The 24,953-nt window shown below is 34.9% G+C and overlaps 1 protein-coding gene across 1 annotated transcript; it reads right to left on the reverse strand.

Moving 5' to 3' along the window:
- Positions 1-1,634: 1,634 nt before the first annotated feature.
- Positions 1,635-24,219, reverse strand: LOC136806241 (Krueppel-like factor 3). Its single transcript, XM_067062799.1, has 8 exons — positions 24,001-24,219; positions 23,837-23,876; positions 5,305-5,344; positions 4,834-4,923; positions 4,080-4,226; positions 3,276-3,430; positions 2,904-3,077; positions 1,635-2,554 (listed from the first exon to the last, which is right to left on the reverse strand). Exons 1-8 carry the CDS (start codon positions 24,095-24,097, stop codon positions 2,176-2,178), a joined length of 1,122 nt encoding a protein of 373 aa, XP_066918900.1. The 5' UTR covers positions 24,098-24,219; the 3' UTR covers positions 1,635-2,175.
- Positions 24,220-24,953: the final 734 nt, after the last annotated feature.

The raw sequence follows: 24,953 nt of genomic DNA on the forward strand, positions 1-24,953 counted from the left end.
ATGACGGGCTGACGGGTTAGCAAAATTTATTGACACGCCCGCTAAAGATGGGCGATGTGTGGGCGGTGGTAAACGCAGCAAGTACACATTTTTTGGCGTTTAAGCGTGCTCGAAAGTCACCTCCCACGGTAGTCTGAATCGCAGACCTTTATAGATATACTTCCTATATAGAATTTTTTTTCGCTAAGAAGACTCAATACGTGTGACGCAAGAATTAGAATAGTATATGTTCTAATTTTTCACTCGTGTATGCCCGGGCAGACTTTATGTACGCCCCAACTAGCTCACCACTTGACTACCTACCGTAAGTCACCCTCGGCTAGCCCAGGGGCAGCGTATTTACGACGCAAGAGAGCCGAGGACCGTACAAAAGAAAAATACGTAGACTCTCATGTCCCACGTCAATGCGCCCATCAGCATATTAGCATCAATACATGTTAGTAAGTACATGTTCTTAGTAGTGATCTCAAAGAAACTTGTGGAGAAAAATCAAAATTATGTTTCCAAAAGGCTGTAAAGAAATATATCTTTAACACAGATGTTGAGAAATACTACTAAATGACAATTTATCACATAGGTGTAAATAAATTATTTAATCCTTTTTTTCTTTTTTTTTCTTTTATTTCTCTTTTTCTATTATATGAAACATGTAGCAGATGTAAATAAACACTTTCGCAATCAAGGGGATAGGTGAAAAGGTAGCAATGCCTTCTTCTATCTCCTGCGAATGTTTTTAGCGTAAACAATTTTTTATCTCACAAACAATAGCTATAAAACTTTTAACGTGTAATTTTATGATAGCTTAGTCTAGTGATTAAACGCAAATAATTAAACGGAAAAAAAAAAAATATGTGACCCTGGTTTTCGAGGGTGACCGTGAGTATACAGCTCGAATAAATATCATATCAATATTTTCTCTGAATGATGAAAACTTGGCCTCTGGCACCCAGGGTACCACTTGACGGCTTTTAAAGACATTGCGCGTGAATGCTCATACATAAATGGCTTCCACTTTTAACATGGTCCATTTTCTAAAACGATAGGATAAAGACACCCGAGTACCCTTGACCCCTCTGTGGCTGATACTCTGGCGCATTGTCTAGTTGGTAGGATTTGTAGTACCAGGCTGGTCCATAAATTCCTGAAGGTGAAGCAGTTTCATATAAATATTTATATTAGTATAAAATGAAAATTCAAAAAAAGAAGAAATAATCGTGTTGGACGGTGTTGGATGAAGTTTGATCGCCATCAAACATTTCATCCAACATTTGCGGCGAGATCAAAGAAGCTATTTCATTGAATTGTGTAATTTTTCGTGTTGGATTGGTTTGGTGGTACTTTTTTTCTTTATTTTTTGAATTTTCATTTTTTTCCAAGTCATGTTGGATCGGTTTGCCCCTACCTTGATTTTCGCTTCATCCAACGCAAGTTTTTCCATCAAACATTTCATCCAACATTGGAAAATCATGTTGGATTGCTTTGCCCTGGCCCTTACCGTCCGGGGCGATAGCCCCTCTCAAAAGTAAGAGCTCGTTCATTTTGGCGTGAAGCGAAAGGAAATATTTTTAACTAGGGAAAGTGTTTATAAATTTTCAAACTTTGGGAAGAGAAAGAATGGATGAATAAAAAATGCATGCAAGTCACGTGATGAGCGAATTTATTTGGATTGTGATGAGAATAGAAAATTATAATTGTGTATAAAAAAGTTATTCGTAATAAATTTCTACCTGGGTCAGCTAAAAAAAGAATTTCATTCTTAATTATGTTTGTGTCTGTGTCAGAGGGTCATCATCATTTCCTCTTAATTGAATAATTGCGGTTTATTTACTCATTACCATGGTGATAGAGCCATCACTTTACTTGATTGCACCACTCATTAAATCTCCTTTCAGCTGACCCAAGTTTTCGTAAACGGTACAATGACCTTTTTTGTATAAACGCTTATAATATTTTCCTATGTACAAAAGTATATAAGTAGTCCTTAAAGAAATAAAGAACTCTTTTTCCATCAAATTATCTCTCTATACAAATATCTACACAAAATTAACAATAAAGTAAATATATTGTTAAAAAAATTCAAAATATAATTATTAAACAACAACAAAAGGATTCTTTAGATGGTACCAGCCAGGGAATTTGTTCAAATTGTTATAAAAAATACTCTCTTCGAAAAAATTACATCATTTTGGGTTTAATTTCAACTTGAGTCGGCGGCTTCTCGATTTCACCGACGTGTCTTTTCATGTGCAATGACAAATGATCGGAGCGGGAGAAAGAACGTTCACATTTCGTACATTTAAATGGTCTCATTCCCGTATGTTTGCGATAATGTCTAGTCAACTCATCAGATCGGGCGAATTTCCAAGCACATCCTTCCCATTGACATTTATAAGGCTTTTCTCCAGTATGAGTTCGCATATGGGCTTTCAAATGGGATGATTTCGTATAAATTTTATTACATCCTTTATAAGTGCACTGATGAGTCCTACGTTTAGCATTAGAGTTTGAAAGATTCAAAGGACTGCCAGGAGACGAGACCATGCTACTGCCGACGCTGTAAAGAGAAAAAATGTACTTCGATAGAGTCGACGTGGGATGCAGAGAGTACCAGTGATATTACATCAAATTACATACTATGATATTACATCATGTTACACACTGTAACACCACTCTGATAAATATCAGTTTAGGGTACTACAAAGAGGAAATGACTTTGTTGTCATAGAAGACCATACAAAGGATTTCAGTGCATTAAAAGTTCCTTAATAATGCTTGATAGCATCATCAATGATAAAAAAATTTGAATGCCACTTCAAAACATGAAACTCATGAAAATTTCATTGCACTCAACAACAAAAGTATAGCATAGCAACTCCACAACAAACAAATTAACAACTCATTACCTTGTTTCCTTCATCTTTGCTGGAGAATTCTCCATACTGTTGCCTGTTGCTCCCACAACTAACGATGGTACGAAATCCATCGGTGTGGAGGAGGGTGTGCCGACCGAGGGTAGTGGTGCATGATAAACGGGTTGCACGACCACGATCTTCTCCACAGGGGCTCGGGAATATACCCTGGTGAAACAGAAATGGAAGAATCGTTGATAAAAAGAAAAATTTAAGTCATTAAGAATGTAAATGTGCCAAATATAATTACGGAGTAAGAAAGTTATGTAAAAAAGATTGACATTCTTTAATATTATTATTAGCACTTCTTTGATGTATCTTAGCAACCATCGTCAAAACATACATAAGCAATGGTTTTATAAATACCTTGATGTGTCGATCAATGTGACCGTCGAGGAAGCTTGTTGAGTTGTATATGAAGGGTCATAAGCGTGTACCAGCACAGGCTTGACATCTTCGGGGTAGCCTGTGTGACGAGCCTCATAATGCACGGTGGGTCTTGTCATGGAAGGTCGACTCGCCTGAAAAGGGGAAAAGTTCGTTCCATAATTAACTAGCCATGTAAACAGCCTATTTCCTCAGAGTATTTCTTTTCCTATAACAAAGGCAGTTCAGGGTTCACTTTGACAGTATGTTCTAAAGGGATGAAAGAAATTTGGTAATATCTAACACAGAGAGAAATGCCATAAGTAACACGATTTAAGTCAAAGGAGGTGGACTTTTTAAAGATTTTTTTTTAAGAAATTCTTTAGAACGGAAGCTTCTTTCAGAATGTGATCAAAGAATTTTAATCATGACTAACCACATTCAATATTACAAGATATGCACAAACCATACAACAAAGTTCTAATTTTTTTGAGGCGTGAATACTCAAGAGTAATCAATAACATGGAGATGAATTGACTTGTTTCCATGAAAATGTACCACGCGATGCCAAGATCAAGAAGTAAATCATTAAGCCTCTGCTTTTTTTTCTACCCAAATATCTAAGTTGTAGATTTGGCTGACTTCCAAGAAGCCTGGGAAGCTCTGTCACAACAATAATCATCCTTCTTCGAAGCTTAACATATCTCAGAAGGCAGGAATTTTTAACATTACTTTGATATTATCAATTATCCCATGCTCTAGTGATATTGACCAAGGAAAGGCTTTCATACGTTTCAAATATACCTGAAATATTTCTGGTGGTGAGTGGTGATTTTCTGTGGATGAAGGTGGTGGGAATACATTTGCGATAGTTGGCGGTGATGCAGAATGCGCGGCTTTCTGTGAATTTGCGGCACGCCTCGCTGCGGCTGCTGCTATACAATGGATACACTGAGAAAAAGAAAAATTAATCGTTCATTACCATGAAAAAAGTTAGTTGCATAGTTCGGAAGGGGGTCACTACCCCCCCTACCCTAGAGCTACCCCCCCTACCCTAGGTTCTTCCCTCTTTTAAAATTTGATGCTACCCCCCTCAAAATTTTAAAATCCTACCATAATTCTACCGGTGAAAAAGCAAGAACATTCAGTGTAAATAAGCAAATAATTAGGAAATCTGAATTTGGTGGTGTACGCTTTGATCAAAGGTAAAAGTGAACTTCTTTCAGACTGTGTAACCAGAACTGGTATATATACACTAAATTGAAAATAACTTTCTTTTTTTCTTACCCCCCCTTTCTAGATGAACCCCCCCCCCTTTCTGAAAACTTCCCCCTTTCTAGAAAAAATTCTCTTACCCCCCCCTTTCTGAGATTTTCTGAACATCGCTACCCCCCCCCCTTTATAAAGGGGGGGGGGGTGCGAACTATGAGTTGGGCTTTGATATCTCATACCTTAAACATATTGAACTGATTGAAATCGTTGTTTGATTGAAATGATCAGCATAATGCCGAACGTGTTTTTATTTTCATTGTTTTTAAACGTTGAGTAAAAAACCTACTTTATCCTTTTTCTCAGGTGGTTCATAATTTCTTGGATAAATGAATTGACTTGACATGGAGTGGTGATGCTGGTCCTCCTCGTTCTTATTCTGTCAACGATAAAAAAAGAGAAATGAATGAAAAGTAGATGACAGCCCTCATGCCAAGACAATGTTGATGTCATGAAGAAAAGTTTTGTCATTTTTGTTGTTCAGAGAAAACAAATAACGATGACCTATACAAAATTTTCCTGTGAAACGTAAACAAAAAAAGTCTTCTAAGCGGAACCTCAAACCATCAGACGACTCATTTCTATTTTGAAAAGTCTACGTCTTTTAGGATTATAGGTCGACTTAGGGAAACAGGACACTTGTTCAAATTTGGCAAAACCACCGGAATAAATTAAATCCATCGAATAAAACACACATAGGGTCTACTTGTCTTTGGAAAACATAAAGGTCAATTTAATTAAAAAAAGAATGAATGCTTACCTTGACATGGTCTTGTGAGCGTTGGCTGACGATTTCAGGACTAAAAAATGGATAGCGAGGGTAACGAATCATAGTTTTTGTAGGTTCAAATAACATATTTTATTTAACATCAATACTAGATAGAAGTTGAGAATATATAAATGAGATAAAATCAAACAAAATACCAAGAAAATTATCAAGAGCGAAATTTTTAATACAAAAATGTTATTTAATATTTATCTAATACAAAGGCATTCAGTCAGAAGTCTCTTTTAATAAAATCAACAATTCTCTGAAACACATTCCTTTAAAATAACCAGTAACTTTCAATACAAATACCACAAAATATGCTTCCAGGTTTCAAGCTTTTGAGAGCTAAAATGCAACCCGCGCGTCCTTAATGGTCAGAAGCCATTAAGCGACAAGATGTTAAAAAATACCGGCAACGAAGAAAAAAGAGATCAAACACTTAATTACCAAGGGTCATTAATAAACAAAGGCGTGTCATTTTTTCCTATCAAAGACAAACACACACACAACTAAGACAGGTTTAAGTAAAGACAAAACACAAAAGAAGCGAAATCTCTACGTGACAGTTCAATACGTACAGAGACAAATTCGTCAAGTTAAAAGAGGATAGCTAAAGGCAGGCTTTGTTTATTGAAATAACAACCGATAGAAAAATCAAGACAGAAGCCTCCTATCAACAGATGAAAAGTCCTCTTGAATATGTTTGCTCATCCATGTATACACAGAGTTTATGATCATCCGAGAAAAAATGTTTTTCGCAACCCCCACACACAAAAACCAAGAGACAAAAGCTCTTAAAAGAAACCCATTCTGCCCCCTCATGTAATATATCGTCTATTACAGTAAAAGAATTTGAACCATTCGAAACATTTGGAATGACATGCCAATTCAAAGACAGAATTTTCAAAAATCCCCTTGACACTACCCATGACACACAGACCATTCCGTCCAAACAAAAGAATAAGCAACCATCATGATAATGTGACCATTCAAGCATTGAATTTCTTGAAGAAAATGTAATTATCCACCAATTATCAATTTAATGCCATCATAATAAACCACCCTCCTCCTTTGTAGAAAAAATGCCAGTACTGATCATACACGAACTGATTTATTTTATTTGAATTGCTTCAAAACCCATTGTATTGAACCCCTGCCAAGCATGAAAAGAACATGCTAATTACACATCCTATTCAATAGAATGCTTTAAGTACAACATCCACATGTTTTGAGGGAGGTATGTTAATAATGAACCACGTGACCCAGTGATGACGTGGCAATCAACATAATAGAAGCAATTCTGAACAATTTTAATAGAGTTAAAAGACAATTAGAGATTTAATCAAGATGATTAAACAAAAACTTAAGAAAAGTAGCCACTGCTTTCTTACTCTCCTACTGCAAAGTTTTCTGGGTAAAATATACATATCTCATAATTTTAATTTCGAATTGACTAAATGAAAAGCGAATCCTTGTCGTGTAGGACGAACTAAATGAATTAACAATTTTATTTATTAAATATAAATCATAGAAATCTTTCCCGTAATCAATAGCCAACGGGCTTGATTGGAACATATACTTGTTTTTTATAAGATTCTCTATGTCATTCAATGTTTGTACATGAAAACCACACCCTTCAGTTATGAAAACATGATCCTACCACTTGGAAGAAACAAAGGAAATGCACTTTGACCGTATCCTTACAAATGACCTTCAAGCAAGTAGTGACAAAGGTTTTAGAAAATCGTTTCATTCAAGTCTGTTTTCTTCTATCTGCCGAGAGGGCTCGATGATATCAGAGCTTATTCGAATTAAAAGAAAGAGACTTTGATTTGTTGTTTAGAACTTTAAGTTTCATGCCGCCCGTATGGATGACAATCATCAGCTAAATAAAAATAATTTGAAAAATATTCATAAACAATGGCTTCTTCGTTTGAAATTCTGATGTCACTTTTTCAGGTGACGCCGAAGTTCATGAGTAAATGTTTATTTCGATGTCGAAATTTTGCGACAATTTCAGTCCGTTTATTCAATAATTGAAATCTACTACAGTTCTGAGATTGCTAAAACATATTGAATCTATTAAGCATGGAAAGTTTTACTTTATCATTAATTGAAATCTATCTAAAGAACTAATTCGCTCTGGTCTCAACTAGTTGAGACAAATTGCAGAGAGTGAGGGGTTCCAACCTCCAGGTTGAGTAAAAAAAACACAACGCCCACAACAATACACTATGAAAAAATTTAATCTGATCAAAGCTACTGATAAAACACTTTCATCTTGAAATGGTCAAAACAGCTTTCTACGCCTACTCCAATAAATACAGTTCAACAGTTATATCATTTTGAATCCATCTTCCACTCCTCCTTTTGGTCCGAACGTGTAAGAACGAAATGTCAAACGTGTGGTATATGTAAAATATAAATTATAAAATATCGCAAATAAGGAAAAGAATAATTAAGTTTCAAACTTTCAGAACTAAAAAACATTCTTGCCTTGAAAACTCCCAAATAATTAAGAAGCATTTAGCTTGATTTCAACGAGAAAGTTTCTCGATTTCAACAATTCATTCTAAAAAAATTTACCCAAGACAAAGAAAGACTCAAATTGATAATTAAAACTAATGCAATATCGACTCCTTTAAACCTTTTAGAAAAAATCTTGAAATCCTTTTAACAAAAACTATATAATTGACAATTAGCATGCTTAATACCAGAAGACAGTCAGCCTCGTTCTTCTTCTGTCTAGAGTACTTCTAACGGTCGTTGTCTTTAAACTTCACTGCTCATTCCATTAACCTTGAAAAATATTTTTTTAGCTAAATAAGCAAGTCGAACAAAACATAGCAGTGCCTGTACTTCAAAAGTGAACATTCAAATAATTTCCGTTTCAAGGCGTTACCAGCTAGCATTTTTAAATGCGTGTGATTGAGAAGTAAAGATTTTATTCGGGTTTAGATTTATCAAAAGATGTATTTACATAGAAGACTACACAACATGCATGTCACTATGACAACCAGGTTGCAATATTTAGAGTTACCATAGCAACCAATTGGATTTCATTTTTCCTTTTAGGGTTCTTCATGAAAAGAATTTCATGTTTCATGAAAAACAGCTCAAGACAAATGACACTTAACTTTAAGTATGATTCTTTCAATCCCTAAGAATCAATTTTAATATATCAGTGACTGATATCCATTAAAACCAAACAGAAATGAAAGAACTTTTCCAGGGGGTAATTCTAACAAAAAGAAAGTTTTTTGTCTTTCCAAGGGATAAAAAAATATTCTAAAACTTCCAAGGGGTAAAAAGGACTGGTTGTAGTTCGTCCACCTTCACTTTAAGGTACATGTTTTTTCTTTTATAAGCATAACGTTTATAAGCATATGCAGGCTCAGTTTTTGGTACCTAAACAATGGCTCTATTGTTTGAGAACAATAGAATGCTAAGCATAATGCGAGCCTGATGTAGGGGCAGACCATAAAAAAAAAAACATGTATGAGAAGTATTTTTCCATGGTTTGCGAATTCTGCGATTTTCAAGGGGGTATCCAGACATTTCCAAGAATTATTTTTTTGCTTAAAAAGGTTCCTCCAGCCCCCTGTATGGATTTGAAATGGAATAACCCATTTACAAGGATCATTCTGATGTTTTTAATTAGAAAATATCTTTTTACAATTAAATTAAGAATGCTGTCAATGAAGTAATGACTGCTGAAGTTGGGATTAAGGAGAGATTGATGAATTAGCGAGGCTTTAGAAAGGGTACATTTGAGATGGGCTTTGTCAATCTATGTTAGACCACGGGAATGTAATGAAAAGACGAAGCCTTGGGAGTGACGTGCCATTTGAGTCAATTTTTCGGTGTAAATTTATCTTTACTTTTTATTCCTCTAAAGCATGAATAAGTATTTTCTTATTTTCCTGTTAAAAAAAATCAAAGGTAAGAAAAAAATTGAAGAAAAAAATACGAAAAATGTTATTAGTGTGATTATTGAAAAGCTTTTCTTTTCGGCAATAAATTAAATTCAAAGTCATTCAGTCAAGTCTTCAGATTCCATAAGTCTTTAAAGCCAGAAAAATTTGCTATGTAATTTTGTTTAATCATAATGTATTCAATTCTCAAGGCAACTAAATGAATTTTTGGAAAAGTAATTAGGTCATCAAAATCGATTTAAAATTATGAGGATTTTCATTTAAATTTTCTCTGCTTTTTTTCCGGACACATGTAAAATATAGTCAATTTAATTTTCAAGTTTTAAGGGTCTTTTAGAGGTAGGGGTACAGACGCAGGTAATTTTTTTTGAGGAAAAAAGAGAGAAGAAACCGTTTACCAAGGAAAAAATGGCTATATAGCCCTGGATTTTTTTGGGAAATTGGTAAAATTTCCATTCTAACTTGCCAAAATTGTTAAATTTTTACCCATTTTGTACCAAAATTCAGTACCCCACCCCACCCTAAATGTAGTACCAGGTACAAACCTTTTTGAGATTCAAAATTAGACACCACCACCTCTATCGATCAGTACCCAGGGTATTTTTCAAGTACTTTTTTACCACCACTATTTGGTGGCAAAAACTCTTATTTCAAAATGGGTTTATAAACTTAATTTTGTTAAAGAAAAAATGTGAAAGTTGAATAATGCAAAGAAAAGAAATGACGGTACAAAAACTTTAGGCAAAACCAAATTGATGTATTGGAATGAGTCTAAAAATTTTCATAATCAAGTTAGAACTTTTAGACTATGTAGATACATAAAAGACATTTTAATACCACTGCATTGAAAATCAATTTTTCAGAAATGCATCAACCCATGCCCATTGCTGTCTTTTTGTTAGTCCCTTCATCCTGTTACCAGCTATTCTCGGGATTTGCTCTTTAGTTTTTTCAGATTTTTTTGCCCAATGATGCAAAATGGCAATACCCAAAATGTGATGGAGCATGATTTTGTAAAAAAAATTTCTTGAGCAAACATGGACCGAAAACTGTAATGATGTTATATTTATATATCTTTATATATAAGTGAACAAAAAAGTAAAATCAACACAGTTTGTTTACGATATTTCGTTCTATTTTCAGAACTTCATCAGGTATGATACTGCACAAGCGTTAACACATTTTTAAATGCTACAAAATCAGTGATACGTAAATCAAAAGCGAGAAATAAAAAATTCTAATGAACAAAGGAAAAAATTCTATAGGGAATAAAACAAAGAAAATATTTATATATAAATAGGGTTTTTGGACTTTGTGTGAAATTGCTTATGAGTTTTTTCTGATTTTTGGCAAAAAGATAGAGGGCAGGGCTCTCTAAAAACGGCTATTAGCTTTAAATACACATCGTTATTTATGGGGAAACTCCCTTTCACTGTCTATAAGGAATGTCTACAACCTACAATGTTTGTATAACCTTCTCCTATATTGGATGATATTTCCTGATATGTATCTCAGGATTGGAAAGAGTTATTAACTTGAAGGTTTTATCGTTTTGATCCTGTAACCCACCAAATTGGTATTTTATAGATATACTTGGTATACTTATATTAATAAGTCAATGATTGAAGTCAACTTGTAACAACATCAACTGATATCTCATGGCTTGAAAGTGCTATGAACTTGAAATTTTTTTTCCTATATTCTTATTACATCAATCTTCAGGTAGGTCCATTCAGCATTTTGTTTGGTTAAGAGCATTGAAATATTTGTGGTATTCCATATTTCAATTGTGAGTTGACTTTTAAGGGTCTTGGTAAGTGGCAAGAGAAAAATCAAAACAAAACGACAAACAATGAAAAATAAAAAAATAAAAAATGAAGAGCTGTCTCTTAAACCAAGGAACTGTTACAAATTGTCATCCATTTGGTAACCAGAAAATTAGCAATAACTCAAGCATAATACAGCTCCAAAGGAATCTTTATTGTTTCATCCTCCATATTCGAGTTTTGTAGGTCTATCCGTTCTTCTTTCCAATCCAAAGTTTACAAGTTAGCAGTGATTGTAAGATTGCTAAAAAAACTTTTGTTGGTGCAAAAAAACATAAACGTAGTACTCCGTCCATCATCCATCATCCAAAATGAACAAAAAATAGCAAACAGTTTGGGCATTTCCAAGTAAAGAAAGTTGTCTTCTAGAGCATTGAAACCACATCGAGGTTCGCTCCACGACTGTTGTCCTTTGGTGTAAGAATTTATATATAATTTCTGTAAACTAATGAAGTTAGCCAGTGCTGTTGAATCCAAAACCTCTTGTTATGTTTTGCAGTGATTGTATTAAGATTGCTCAAAATTTTTTGGTGGTGCAAAAAAAAACATAGACATAGTACTCCGTCCATCATTAAAATAAAAATTGTTAGCTTTGGCAATCAATATGAAGAGAAAGAAAATCCTGCTGATATCTCTGATTCTTGTCTTTTACATCTTAAAATAATAATTAGCAATTATTAACTAAGATAAGTTTCAGATTGTTTGCTTATTTTCTGCTCTAATTCTATGTTTTGATATATAAAATACTGAAGAGAACCTTGCCCTCTATCTTTTTGCCAAAAATCAGAAAAAACTGATAATGCAATTTCGCACAAAGCCCAAAAATCTTAATTTCAGGCAGATTTCGGCCTACTCTCGGGTACTTAATAGCCGTCCCCCCCGCTAATTAAATTTTCGAACATTTTCCACCCAGGACATTCTTATTCCAACCCCCCCCCGCTTATTAATTTTTGGGAAAATGTTTTTTTTTTGTCCTAATTCAGCTGTATTAGCCTCCTTTTCAAAAATTTTCCACCCAGGACATTTTTATTCCAACCCCCCGCCTATTCCAACCCCCCCCCCCCCGGCTATTAGGTACCCGAGAGTAAATTTGCTCAAGAATCTTTTTTTACAATATCAGGCAGATCACATTTTGGGTAAAGCCATTTTGCATCATTGTGCAAAAAATCAATGACGGAACTAATGAGCAAATCCCGAGAATAGCTAGTAACAGATGAACAGACTAGCAAAAAGATAGATATGTGCTAATTTATAGGACCTCTGTGGGATAATTTCACCCTTTGGCGTTGACAAGCAACCAATTGGTTTGGGGCTCTAAGCTTCATAACAGGTCTAGGCGGGAGCCTTCTGCAAAATTCAAAGATTTATCATAGCCCTTATATTATAACAAAGTCGCTGACCTAGACCCCTTTAAAGTTTCCCAATGGGCCAAAATATCCTAAATTTTAGTCATTTTTCGAGCGATGTTAAGAAAATCTTTTACTCAAGCTTAAAAATTAATGGTAGCCGAATTTTTCAAATGTTTTTATTATCGTTCATGGATTAAGTTTCATTTTTTATGCAGGAATCTCTTTAAAAAACTGTGAATGTTTGATCAAGTTTGATCAATGGGCTGCAGTTCGATCAGATAGATAACATAACCCAATTTAATTTGACAAGTTCGTGCTGCTCCCATTACGTTTTTCTTACGTATCTTCTTCCCACGTCGGGTAGGGGATTTAATTTTTTTAGAGAGGACTTTCATATATACCTTACGTGTTCACACCCAATTTGTGGGCTTGTTGGTCCAATTTCTCCTCAAATTAGAGCAGTTCTAAGTTTTGGTGGTGAACGGTTATAGGATGACAACGTGATTTTCCGTTTTTCTTATGTAACTCACGTCAACAAAGTACTACAGAGCTGATTTTTGGCATGAAGCAGAGTCTTACGGATACTAAGATATGTGCCATATTTTGTTTTAAGATATACAACGGTTCGAGAGTTATTTGAATATTCCGTAGATTAGTAATTTGCGGAATCTTTGTAATCAGTACGGCACTAAATGCTTTATTGGCCGTAATTACGGTTTACGTAAATTTCATATTCACAAATTTGGCATGTAGCAGCATTGATCCATTTTGAAGACATGTGTGAAGTTTGAGCATTATACCTTTATTGCTTCAAGAGATATCAACGTATTCCGTAATATGCGGATTAAAATTCCGTAAATTAAAAGGCGGAATTTTATTCCGTAAATTACTGTAAGCCCATAAATAGTGATTCTTATAGATAAAGATTAGTTTTTCAGCCAAAAAAATAATAAGTGTTCACAGAAAACTCAAATCATCGCGCTCTAAGGTGACATTTTCTTTGTTTAGAAAAAATAATAATAAAAAAAAAAAAATTTGGCTAAGAACATTGATCTATGCTTATAAATAGTGATTCTTATAGATAAATATGTGTTTTTCAGCCAAAAAAATAATAAGTGTTTCTAGAAAACTCAAATCATTACCCTCCACCGTGACATTTTCATCTTAAAAAAAACAAATAAAAATAATAATAATAATAATATGGCTAAGTGTCAGAAATGCTCAATCATATTTTTCTTTTTCTTCTGTTGGCTCAGACCACAGAGTCGTTTCTGCACACATTTGTCTAAGTTTGAGATCTTCTAAAAAGTGTAAACCCAACCCTCTGAAATCTATTGATTGGCAACAAGTTTATACAAGTTCTAATCTTCGCTCTATTTATGCGGTTGAAGTGAAAAATAGATTTGACCTCCTCTCTCGACCCGATCACAATATTGAAGAGAAATACCAAACTTTGGTAAGTAAGTAACTATTTATTTACCATTTGAACACTTAAAATACATGAGACGGTATCCACAAAATAAAAAAAAGGATGGAGACCGCCTTATAGCCTGGACTAATCATAAAAATGCGGCCACCTAAGTGCAAGTAACAATTGTAAAATACATAAATTATTTCAGTAGATTAATTTGAAATTTTTTATTTATTTACGGATTAAAGATAAACTGTGGGTAGGGAGTGTGCTCAGTATTCCCTAAGACAGTGAGTAAAGGCAAGAGATTTGACAAAGCTAGAATCAGATGAGCTCAGAGTAATATTTGGATAAGATCGCTGAATACTATTCCATTGTATTATGCAGATTTTAGAAAAAGATTTGTTACCAAAAGTAATGGTATTGTAGGAAGGAACAAAAAGGAGCTTCAATCTTGCTCCTCTGGTACCTTGATTATCGTCACCTTCAGCTTCAAGCTGAACAAATTCAAAAAAATTAAGAAGATCTAAGGGTAATCTATTGTTCAAGAATTTGTGAACAAATGAAATATTAAGAGATTTGACTAGGTCAAAGATTTTAAGAATTTTAAGATCAGAAAAGAGTGGAGAAGAAGGACATTGAAAGGAATTAAAAGTCATGAGACGTAAGGCTTTCTTTTGAAGAATAAATATAGGTTTGGATGTGGTGTTTTCAGTGAGGCCCCAGAGCTGACAACCATATTGGAGATGAGAGTGAAATAGAGCGAAGTAGATGTTAACTAGAGTTTTTGTTGGAACGTAGTGCCTGAGCTTAGATAAGATACCATTTGCTCGAGCAAGTTTGGCTGACAAAAAAGTGGTGTGAGCTTTCCAATTGAGATGCGAATCAATCAAAATACCAAGATATTTGATATGGGAGCTTTGAAAGATTTTCTTACCTCCGATTTTAAGAAAAGGGATGAAAGGAAGAGGTTTGCGACAATGTCTAAAGATTAAAAATTCTGTTTTCCCTGCATTAAGGGAAATTTTATTCGCTTTCAACCATGTTTGGAGGGATCTCAAGTCACGATTGACTCTGTTGCATAATGAAAGCAGATCAGGGTTAAAATGTAAGAGGTGGGTATCATCAGCAAAAGGAAAAGTTTCACTTGAAAAGATGGCATTGTGAAGATCGTTTATATAAATTAAAAATAATAGGGGTCCAAGAACAGAGCCTTGTGGAACTCCATGAGGAATTATTTTAATAGAAGACTCAGTGGAGGAGATGGAAACAAACTGAGATCTATTGGATAGATACGATCTAAACCATTCATTAGCTTTGCCTCTGATTCCATAATGATTTAATTTTGAAATCAGAATAGAGTGATCAACAGTGTCAAAAGCCTTTTGCAAATCAACAAACACACCGCATGCAAAGTCACCACTATCAAGAGATTTACGAATACGTTCAACAATGTTAAGCAAAGTGTGGATTGTTGAGTGAGATCTACGAAAACCAAATTGACGTTCAAAAAATACGCGATGAGAATCTAGAAAAGTAATGATACGAGAGTACATAAGTTTTTCAAGAATTTTTTCGATGTTGGAAAGTAAAGAATTGGGCGGTAATTAGAGATCTCAAGAGGGGAGCCTTTGTTTTTGAAAACAGGAATTACTTTGCAAAGTTTAAGCATTGTGGGGAAAGAACCACATTCAAAAGAAAGGTTAAAAAGAAAAGATAGCGGTCCAGAAAGGTCAAATTTTAAAAGGCGAAGGATTTTTTGGGGGATACTATTGGGACCAGATGATTTATTTAGGGGAAGGGATTTAATAATTAATAAAACTTCAGCTGGGTTGACACGGTCAAGAAAAATAGAATTTCTGATGCGGTTCTTAAGATAATGGGAAAAGTGATGGTTGGTTGGACCAATTTTAGAGCGAACAGTCTCTGCAATGGATGTAAAAAAGTCATTGAAGCCATTGGCAACAACTTTTGGATCTGAGGTAAGATGACCATTAACACGAATAGACGAGGGAGATGATTTAGAATTTGAGCCAATGATCTCTCTGATACCTTCCCAGACTTTCAAAATATTAGTAGCATGGACAGAGAAAAACCTGGAATAATGATTATTTTTGGTCGACGCAAATGAACATGTCTGTCTCTCTCTTTTGCCCAAAAAAGTTAAAACCAAAAGAACACATCTGTCTGAAAATGATCTTGTCATCGCAGCACGCAATGAATACGATAAAGTCAAAGCAAGGCACCTATCTCGCGCAACCAGAAGAACCTCAAAACGCCTTGCTGACGCCCAAAAATATTTAGATGAAGCTTATTTAACAGCTGAAGCATCTTTTATTCAAGGTAAAATTGACTCTATTTCACATCTTCATTTTTCCAATCAACACTCAGCTGCTTGGAAGACAATCAATGAACTGTCAGGGCGCAATGATCATCCATCGATCCAGCTCAAAGGAGGATCTCCAGAGAAAAGAAAAGAGAATTGGCTTGCTCATTTCAAGTCACTGCTTAGAAATCCCACACTTCTCGGACCTGACCAACTTCCTCTGAACCAAGTTTTTGATCTCTTACACATTTCAACAGAGTCTTTTACTAAAGATGAACTTAAAATAGCTTTAAAATCATTTTCTATCAATAAATCTTCCGGTCTAGACAATATACCCACAGTTTTATGGAAAGACCCTATTTTTCTTGACCTCCTTCTAGAATTTTGTAACCATACATTTAACGATTTTGTGCCACCTTCTGCATGGTTAACAGGGGGTATCATTCCAGTTCCCAAAAAAGGTGATCTGACCTTAGCCTCAAACTACAGAGGTATCACCTTGATGCCAATTTCCGCAAAAATTTATAACAAACTTTTATTTAACCGTATTGTTCCTATTCTTGACCCCCTCCTTAGGAGAAACCAAAACGGTTTCCGGAAGGGCAGGAGCACACTCTCTCAAATTTTATCTATCAGACGAATTCTGGAAGAAATGAGGAAACTCAATAAAGATGCTTTTATATGTTTTGTTGATTTCAAAAAGGCCTTCGACTCGATCAGTCGAGAAAAAATGTTTCAAATTCTAGGTCTCTATGGTATCCCTGAGAAAATTATAAATGCTATTCAAGCATTGTATACTTCTTCCAAAGCAAAGGTTGTATCACCTGATGGGGATACAGATATTTTTAATATTCAAGCAGGAGTTCTTCAAGGAGACACTCTTGCTCCTTTTCTTTTTATAGTTGTTTTGGATTATGTTTTAAGAATTTCTGTTGATACTTTTAACAAAAAGGGAATTCAAATTAAAACGCCCCAGGGCACACGTGACCCTGGCTTGTTTGTGACTGATCTGGATTTTGCTGATGACCTCGCACTTGTTGCAGAAAGTATTCAAAATCTCGAAATTCTACTCCATTCTTTAGAAACTGCAGCAAGTCAGGTCGGTCTTTACTGTAACGAGAAAAAAACAGAATATCTTTGCTCCTCTGAAAACTTTCTCCCTTTATTTTCTTTGAAAGGTGTTGACATTAAAAAAGTAATCGATTTCAACTACTTAGGCTCCCTTATCAACAGTTTTGATAGCGACTTTAAAACCAGGAAAGCACTTGCGTGGAAAGCTTGTAATAAGCTCAACAAAATCTGGCAATGTGATCTTGACAATAACCTCAAGCTGAAAATTTTCAAATGTCTTGTGGAGCCCATTATTCTTTATGGTTCTGAAACCTGGACCATGACAAAATCTATGGAGAAAAGTCTTGATGGGTGTTATACCAATCTCCTAAAAAGGGTTCAAAATCTTGATTGGAGAGATCATCCCAACCTCGCCCAAATCTACCAAGGTCTCCCTAGAATCTCTTCTGTTCTTTTTTCCAGGAGGCTAACTTTCTCCGGCCATTGTTTCAGAGCAAAATCTGAAATCATTTCAGATATCTTATTGTGGTGCCCTACTGGTCCTAGACACTCAAGGAAGCGAACTTTCCTCGACAATTTGAGGCGGGAAACAGGGCTCGAGTTAGAAGAACTGAAAACAGTTATGTCAGACCGTGAGCTGTGGAGAGAGAGATACACGGTATTTCCGACCTAACGGTCGAAGGATGATGATGATGATGATGGCTAAGAACATTGATGTATTCTTATTAAAAGTGGTTCTTATAGATAAAAATGCGATTTTTAAGTCAAAAAATTTTTTTGGCAAAAATCTGCTCGAGACATCTTTTAACTATGATTGTACCTTACTTTCATGCTAAAAATCAGAAAAAATTAATGATCCAATTTTTCACAAAGTCCAAAAAACCTGTTTGTAAGCCGTTTTTTGGCCCAAATTTGCCCAAAAAACTGTATTGAAATGTATTTGAAACAACAAGGGTGAGAGTTACCTGAATCAAGTTGAAGATACCAAGACAATTAAGTAAAAATCGAAAGCTTGAAACAAAACATAATGGCCAATTATTAACATGCAGCATCCAGCTTACAAACCAACCAAATTTTTATATTCAATTCCTGAGATAGCACCTCGATTGTAAGGCCTTGATTACACACTAAATTAAAAACAATTCTGCACGTATGTAAATGGGTCAGTGCTCCGCCAAGATTTCCGGGAAGTAGCCTATCCGGTGGTGCACGGATCTAGGTGGTTGTCTTCACCTGTAGATATTTTTCTTGAGAAGTTGTTCTTCAAATTAGTTTTTAAGGTTGGCTTGGTTCAAATTTTTTCATCTATGGCTTAACTCTTTGACTCATTCATTCCGTGAAATCAACCCTACAGCGCACATGGATTTTTTTCAAAAATGGCCGTTTTACGAGAACAGTCATAACTTTTTAATGAGACATCATCTGAACAAAAGTTTTACATCTTTGGAAAGCTAATTGAATCTATCTCATTTTCTTGTTATGTTAAAGATTTTCTTCAAAAACCTCATAAAATTTCCATAGACTTAGGGCAATATTTTGCCAAGTCAAAAAATGGTGCGGCAAACTACGATATAAAAAAAATTAAAATTAAATTAAATTCCGCGAAAATTTCTTCTGCGAAAATTTCTTCTCGCGAAAATTTCTTCCCGTGAAAATTTCTTCCCTTAAGGTAGACGTTTTAGACCTGCCCATTTTACAATCATGTAAAAAATCAAAATTTTAACCCTTTTTCGAAAGGGTGAAAAATTAGGGTTTTAGTTGTTGATTTTCAGCTACTAAATCCACTAATCCAGCCAAAAATTTTACTCTATATTATCAGACAAACTATCAAAGGGACATGTGAATCAGTTTATTCAGCAAAACATAACCAAGTTCAAGATTGTAAACCAAAAGTTCCAGCTATAGGTTGTTCCGGGGAGAGGTGGGTGAGATACTAAAATCCTTAAAAATTCAAGTGAAAATAATAAATCAAAAGGTAAAAACTTACAGTGTAGTTAAAAGATACCTTTGTTGTCAAGAAATATCAAAAGAAAAGCTTGAGAACCACTTTAAACCACCACAGAAAGAACAATTCCTTACTTTTAATCACATAGCAGAACCTTCCTTGCCACCATTTTTTTTTACTATTTTGATTTTTTTTACAGACGTTTGTTTTGAAATTTCCTTACATCCAAACCCTATGACCCCTATACTTTTTGGAAGGATTTTTTATTCTCCTTCTGAAAATCATAACCTTTCAGTATTAAAAAATAAGCCGGAATCTGAGCTCAAAGAAGATTTAAAGGGTTAAAATTTACGTGATTTTTCATAGCTTTATCCAGTGCTCATTTTATTAAAAAGTGCCGGTTTATTTTTGTGATAAATCCCTTTAGAAGTTTTGCGGCGCATTTTTTGCTTACGAGTCAAGTAATTGATAAAGCGCTTCCGCAGCATTAATCTTTGATACACTACCATCAACGGCTCTAACTTGGGTCAAAACATGGGATTGTTGATATCTGGCCTGTATTTTCACTTACTGTTTAAATCTCTTTGACAACAAGTTTGTTTTGATACTTCAACAAGTTTATCAATCAAACTTTCACCATCCCATAATCACATAAAAGCATTTTAAAAGTACATAATTTGAAGAAGTAATTAACAATTTAATCACACACACACTGCTTGCATCTTGATGCTATTTTTTGTTTTGTGTTGTTTTTTTCTCTAGAGACTTTTTTCCAGCATGCACGATTGATTGACATGTCAAAGTTACGGAGTGTCGATAACAACAGATCTCATAACTTTCTGTGGAAGAACAGACTTTAGTGTGAAAGCCTACCTGGTGAGAGAAGCGTATTCAAATTATTTGCTATCTATGATTCACAGTTAAGTTAACTAATGACTTTCGGGGGTTCGGTGTAATGGTGGCCGAATTGCCATCCCATGTTTTGTCAGATAGTCCCAAGTTAGAGCCGTCGACGGTATTTGATGGGACACTAATGTCAGGCTAGATCTAAAGCTCTAAAACAGCATCTAATAACATGAAAACCAGAATATGATTCTTCAATGAGAGTCAAAACTATAAAGTGCACTTACAAACATCAATATGTCAGATCTAACAAAATTAATAACGGCACTGTCATCATTGACAATAAAACAAAGGATTTTCTGTCAAGAGTCTTGTAAACATTTCAACAACTTCCATCGAAATGATCTGTCACAGCAAGTCTACATTTTTAATGCGGTCCAAGGATTGAGCTTAGAACGCTTGTAGAAAGCTCGCAGAACGCCCGCAAGCTCTCACGCGGATGAATCATCTTCTCAAGCGAAGAGACACGAAGCGATTCTAGCTTTAACGATAGTGCTGCAGATGATCATCACATACTGAAAATTCATTTTTGAAAAATCTTCTATGTGGCGTTTTTTTGCAAACTTCAAAAAACTGATTTTTGTCCCGTTGTTACGGGACTTTAGCTTAAGTGCTTGCGTGCAGCATAGGGTACAAAGTCCAATATGCGCTTCCCGTAATTTTTATATGAAGAGTTAGGTCTATACTGAATGTGACTAACTGTAAGTTTGTTATTGTTTTTGCAATGTTAAATTATGAAAATTCATTTCAACTTTCAAGAAAAACTTCAAGTGGAAGTTTGCTAGCCTAGAAATCTAAGCCAGATGGATTCAGTCACTTAGTAAAATCTGATGGTAAGTTGTGACTGAATATCTGGCTCGGTTTCTTTTCAACTGACAAAAACGAAATTTCAAATTTTCCTGGGTATGTTTTTGTAAATGCACATAAATTTGTATAATTTGTTCAACACATATTTTTCAACAAAAGATTTCCCATAACTCATTCACATAAAAAAAGCAAAAATATAAAAATAAGGAATTTGTTGAATAAAAACACCCTCCTCCATATTTACTCAACTCCTCTTTCATTCAGTTATATAAAGGTTTTTCAAATTAAAAGAGGGAGAGAGAAAAACATATCTTTCTCTTTATGCAAAAAGTACAGAATAAAATATGTTTAAAAAGTCTTTTGTTGAGAAGTGAAAAGCGTTTTCAAAACAAACGGAAAATTTCGTTTCTTATCACATGGTCTATTATGGCCAATTAGAAGAGGCCAAATGCTCACCAAGTCTCACCGACTTCTGCGTTCAAAATATGAACGCGTGCTTCGCCCAAGCCAGTTTTTCAAGGCAAACTTAAAATTCCGTACATCATAAAAATCATTAAAGCATTAAATTCATTAAATTATATTGTCTTCAGCCGTATCTTGGCCTTGTAAAAACTGGCTTGGTTAATCAGGCTAGAAGTTTGCTAGGTTTTGTAGAAAAGAGACATCGTCAGAATTAGGCATGAATATCTGTAATAAGGTCAGAAACGCACGCTTGGGAGCTTGATGTTTTTGTTTATGTTTATGTTTATTTAACGGCAAATGGCAGAATGGGATATTCAGAATTTTTGATTGGAAAGGTGAAAATTTTTTCATTTGATAAGGGGTCACTCACAAATCGATTTTAGGTTAGAAAAACGTCAATTGACGTTAGTGGGTGGATGGGTTAAAGGTTGTTGACATTTTTTTTTCAAATCCAGAAACATCAATTTTTCATTCCATGCCAAATATTCGTATGTTTTGAAAACCAAAACAAACGACCGTCTGTTTTGAAAACCAAAACAAACGACCTGATGTTTATGTCTTTTCTTTGTTTCACGGCCCAAACAGCCCTTGAATTTTTGCAGATGGCTGTCCGTCGCTATATACTACAGAGATAATTAATAACGGGAATTTTGTGAACAAGTTTAGAAAGTATTTCTTTTTCTTTTTTTCAAATATAAACTATGCGAGCCGTAGTGAAAATCAAGATGGCTGACAAAACAGCGACGAAAGCAGTTTTTAATCAATTTTAAGGGATTTCAAATTTTTGACCTTTTAGGGTGTGGGTGGGTAGGTCAGCTTTTAAAACGTCAATTGACGTTTTTCTAACCTAAAATCGATTTGTGAGTGACCCCTAGCTCTTGTGCTTGTCAGTTAGTCACAGTAGGAAATCTAGCTTTCAGAAAAAACAACATCAGTCATCTACAGGATGTATTTGCAACAACAAGGGTGAGAGTTACCTGAATCAAGTTTGCAAGACAATTAATTAAAACTTGAAAGTTTGAAACAAAATAAAATGTGCATCAGCCAAAATCAACCAACCATATTTGTCATAGACCTTTTCGCCTTTCCATCCGCCATCTTGAATTGTATGCAAAAATAGAGGAAAGAAAAAGCCGTGGTTGGATTTAGTTGGAAAGCATGCAAAACATATGCAAGTTTACACTAAGATTAAAAAGACAACAAAGCATCTTATAAATAAATATTATAATCATTAGAAAAATAAAAGATGGAATTTCTCAATCCAAAAAGAAATATTCACAGAACAACAAAAGCCTTTTAAAAATCTGTTCTTAAAGACATAGCATATTCTGTTTTCATGCCATTAAGAAATTCCACGAAGACGGAGTACACACATCAAACTTTCAAAACACGCAAACTGAAAAGCAGTAATTATGACGTAACACATTATCAATGTTTTGATTTGATCATTTGGCGGCTCTATTCCCAGGAGAATAATTTACCGTCAGCCAAATAAGGATTATCTTTGTACCTTCGCGGGTGATTTTTCAGCTTGAGTTTATGTCTAATGTTATGGTTTTTTGAAGTGCTTGTTCTAAGAGATGAGCGAATTTGATTATTTCTAGTTTTCAAGAGAAGCAAATTTAATCTTTCTTCTACAAGATTACACTTTAATATAATGCCAATTATGCATATAAGTTTTATATTAATACTTTCTTTTTGCATATGTTTTGCATACTTTCTAAGGGAATTTCACTACGGCAATTCGGCCACCATAATTTTTGCATACAATTCAATATGGCGGATGGAAAGGCGAAAAGGTCTATTCAATTCCCGAGACAGCGTTTTGATCTCTAAGGCCTAGTTTATACGCTAAAGTAAAAACAATCCCGCACATGTAAATGGGTCAGTGTTTGAGGTCCGGCAAAATTTCTGGAAAATAGCCTATCCGGCTGATCTAGAGGGGTTCCGTCTCCTCCATAGATCTTTTTCTAGGAAAGTTGATCTTCCAATTTAGTTCTCAAGGTTGGCTTGGCTCAAATTATTTCATCTATGGCTCAAATATTAGGCAATTTCTCATAGTTTTTGAGAATGTTAATGTCATTTACAAGCGCCGGGTTATTTTTCCATGAATCCATCCCTTTAGAAGTTTTGCGGCGATGCAATTTTTGCTTGAGAGTAAAGGATATAGCGCTTTCGCAGTATTAATCTTTGATATGCCTTTTGGCGGGACGCTAGTGTGACTAACTGCTTGTATTGTAGTAATTTGATTGAAAACATTTTAAAACATTTTAAAACCATCCCGAATTTATACTTTATATTTTTCAAAAATGGCTAGCCAAAATTATTCTTAGAATCAACAAATTTCTGCCTTAAAACGGAGCACACATGTGTGGGAAAGCAAACAGAGCAGTTTCTAGAAAATTCTCTAACAAAAAAAACTTTAAAAGCCACACCCAAACCACACCCTAAACCATTTTATTCTAAGATGAAAGGAAAAAATATATACCTGCTCATTGAAGTGGAAGCATCTTTCAAAGTCTTCTTTTCTAAAATTAAAAAGAAGATGTTTAAAAAATTGTTGTCTGTTCTTTTTAAATACTTGATTATTTAGAGCGAAGGGTATTTCCCTCAAGACCAGGTAATGATTGATCAAAATTATGAGAAACTCACCTACAGGTCCATCGAACTGACATGCTTGGTCAATCATCTTGATAGGTCTTTTTTCACAATGTTCTCTTGGGTCAATCATTCCTTTTCCTTCAGTCATGGTGGTGGTTGTTCAAAAGTAGACGTTTTTGGGCGTGTTCACAGGTCCCTGCCCTTTGCCTCCCAATGTTTACATTTTTTCAAGGATGTCTCAAAATCATGGAAAAGTCTTAGCTGGCGACTACACAAAAATGATTTTAGTGTTGCCTGAAGTCCTCTCTCTAGAATTTCGATTGATCGCCGTTCTTGGTAATTGCAAATCGAAACTTGTGGTCACATTTTCTTAAGCCAAATACTCAGCAACTTAAAAGATGATCCCTGAATTTTAGTCTAGTAGATGTAGCCATGTCAGCAACTCTAAAATATGCTTACTTGACATTTTCTCAAAAAAGTAAACAAAATTGGAGAACAGCATCGGAAAGATCTAGTTTCAATCACCAATTCCGCCCTTCTCCTCTTTTTCTCTATTTCCTGTCTCTAACTCTGTTTTTTCTGATTTCTGGACTTACTTTTTTCTGAATTTGACTATTTGAAGCTATTTTGCTAATTCTGAAACTATACTCCCACACCTCGGCTCGAACCACCAAATGCAAGCAACCTTGGTTTCCAAACCCGACGCCTTACCACTTGAGTTATCGTCGCACAGCAGAATTACTCAATTCATAACATATTATACCAAACTGGCAAAAGACGGGGGTAATGTTATTATAATATGGGTAAAAGTACCCCTTTTTAAACCTGACTGAAATTCGAGCCGTTACTAGCAACCCTGCGGGGCCAAAGGCGCCGAGTATGCACCCGGCACAGTGACAAGCCGTTACTAGCAACCCTGACCCTAACTGATAATCGAATCCTGACCCCCGGAAAATTACCACGGACTAGAAAGAACGAAAAAAATTGAAGGGGCGGAATTGCTG

The sequence above is a fragment of the Clytia hemisphaerica genome, unplaced genomic scaffold (genome assembly GCF_902728285.1).
Source record: "Clytia hemisphaerica strain Z4C2 unplaced genomic scaffold, Clytia hemisphaerica genome assembly, whole genome shotgun sequence".
In the NCBI taxonomy this organism is placed as follows: Eukaryota; Metazoa; Cnidaria; class Hydrozoa; order Leptothecata; family Clytiidae; genus Clytia; species Clytia hemisphaerica.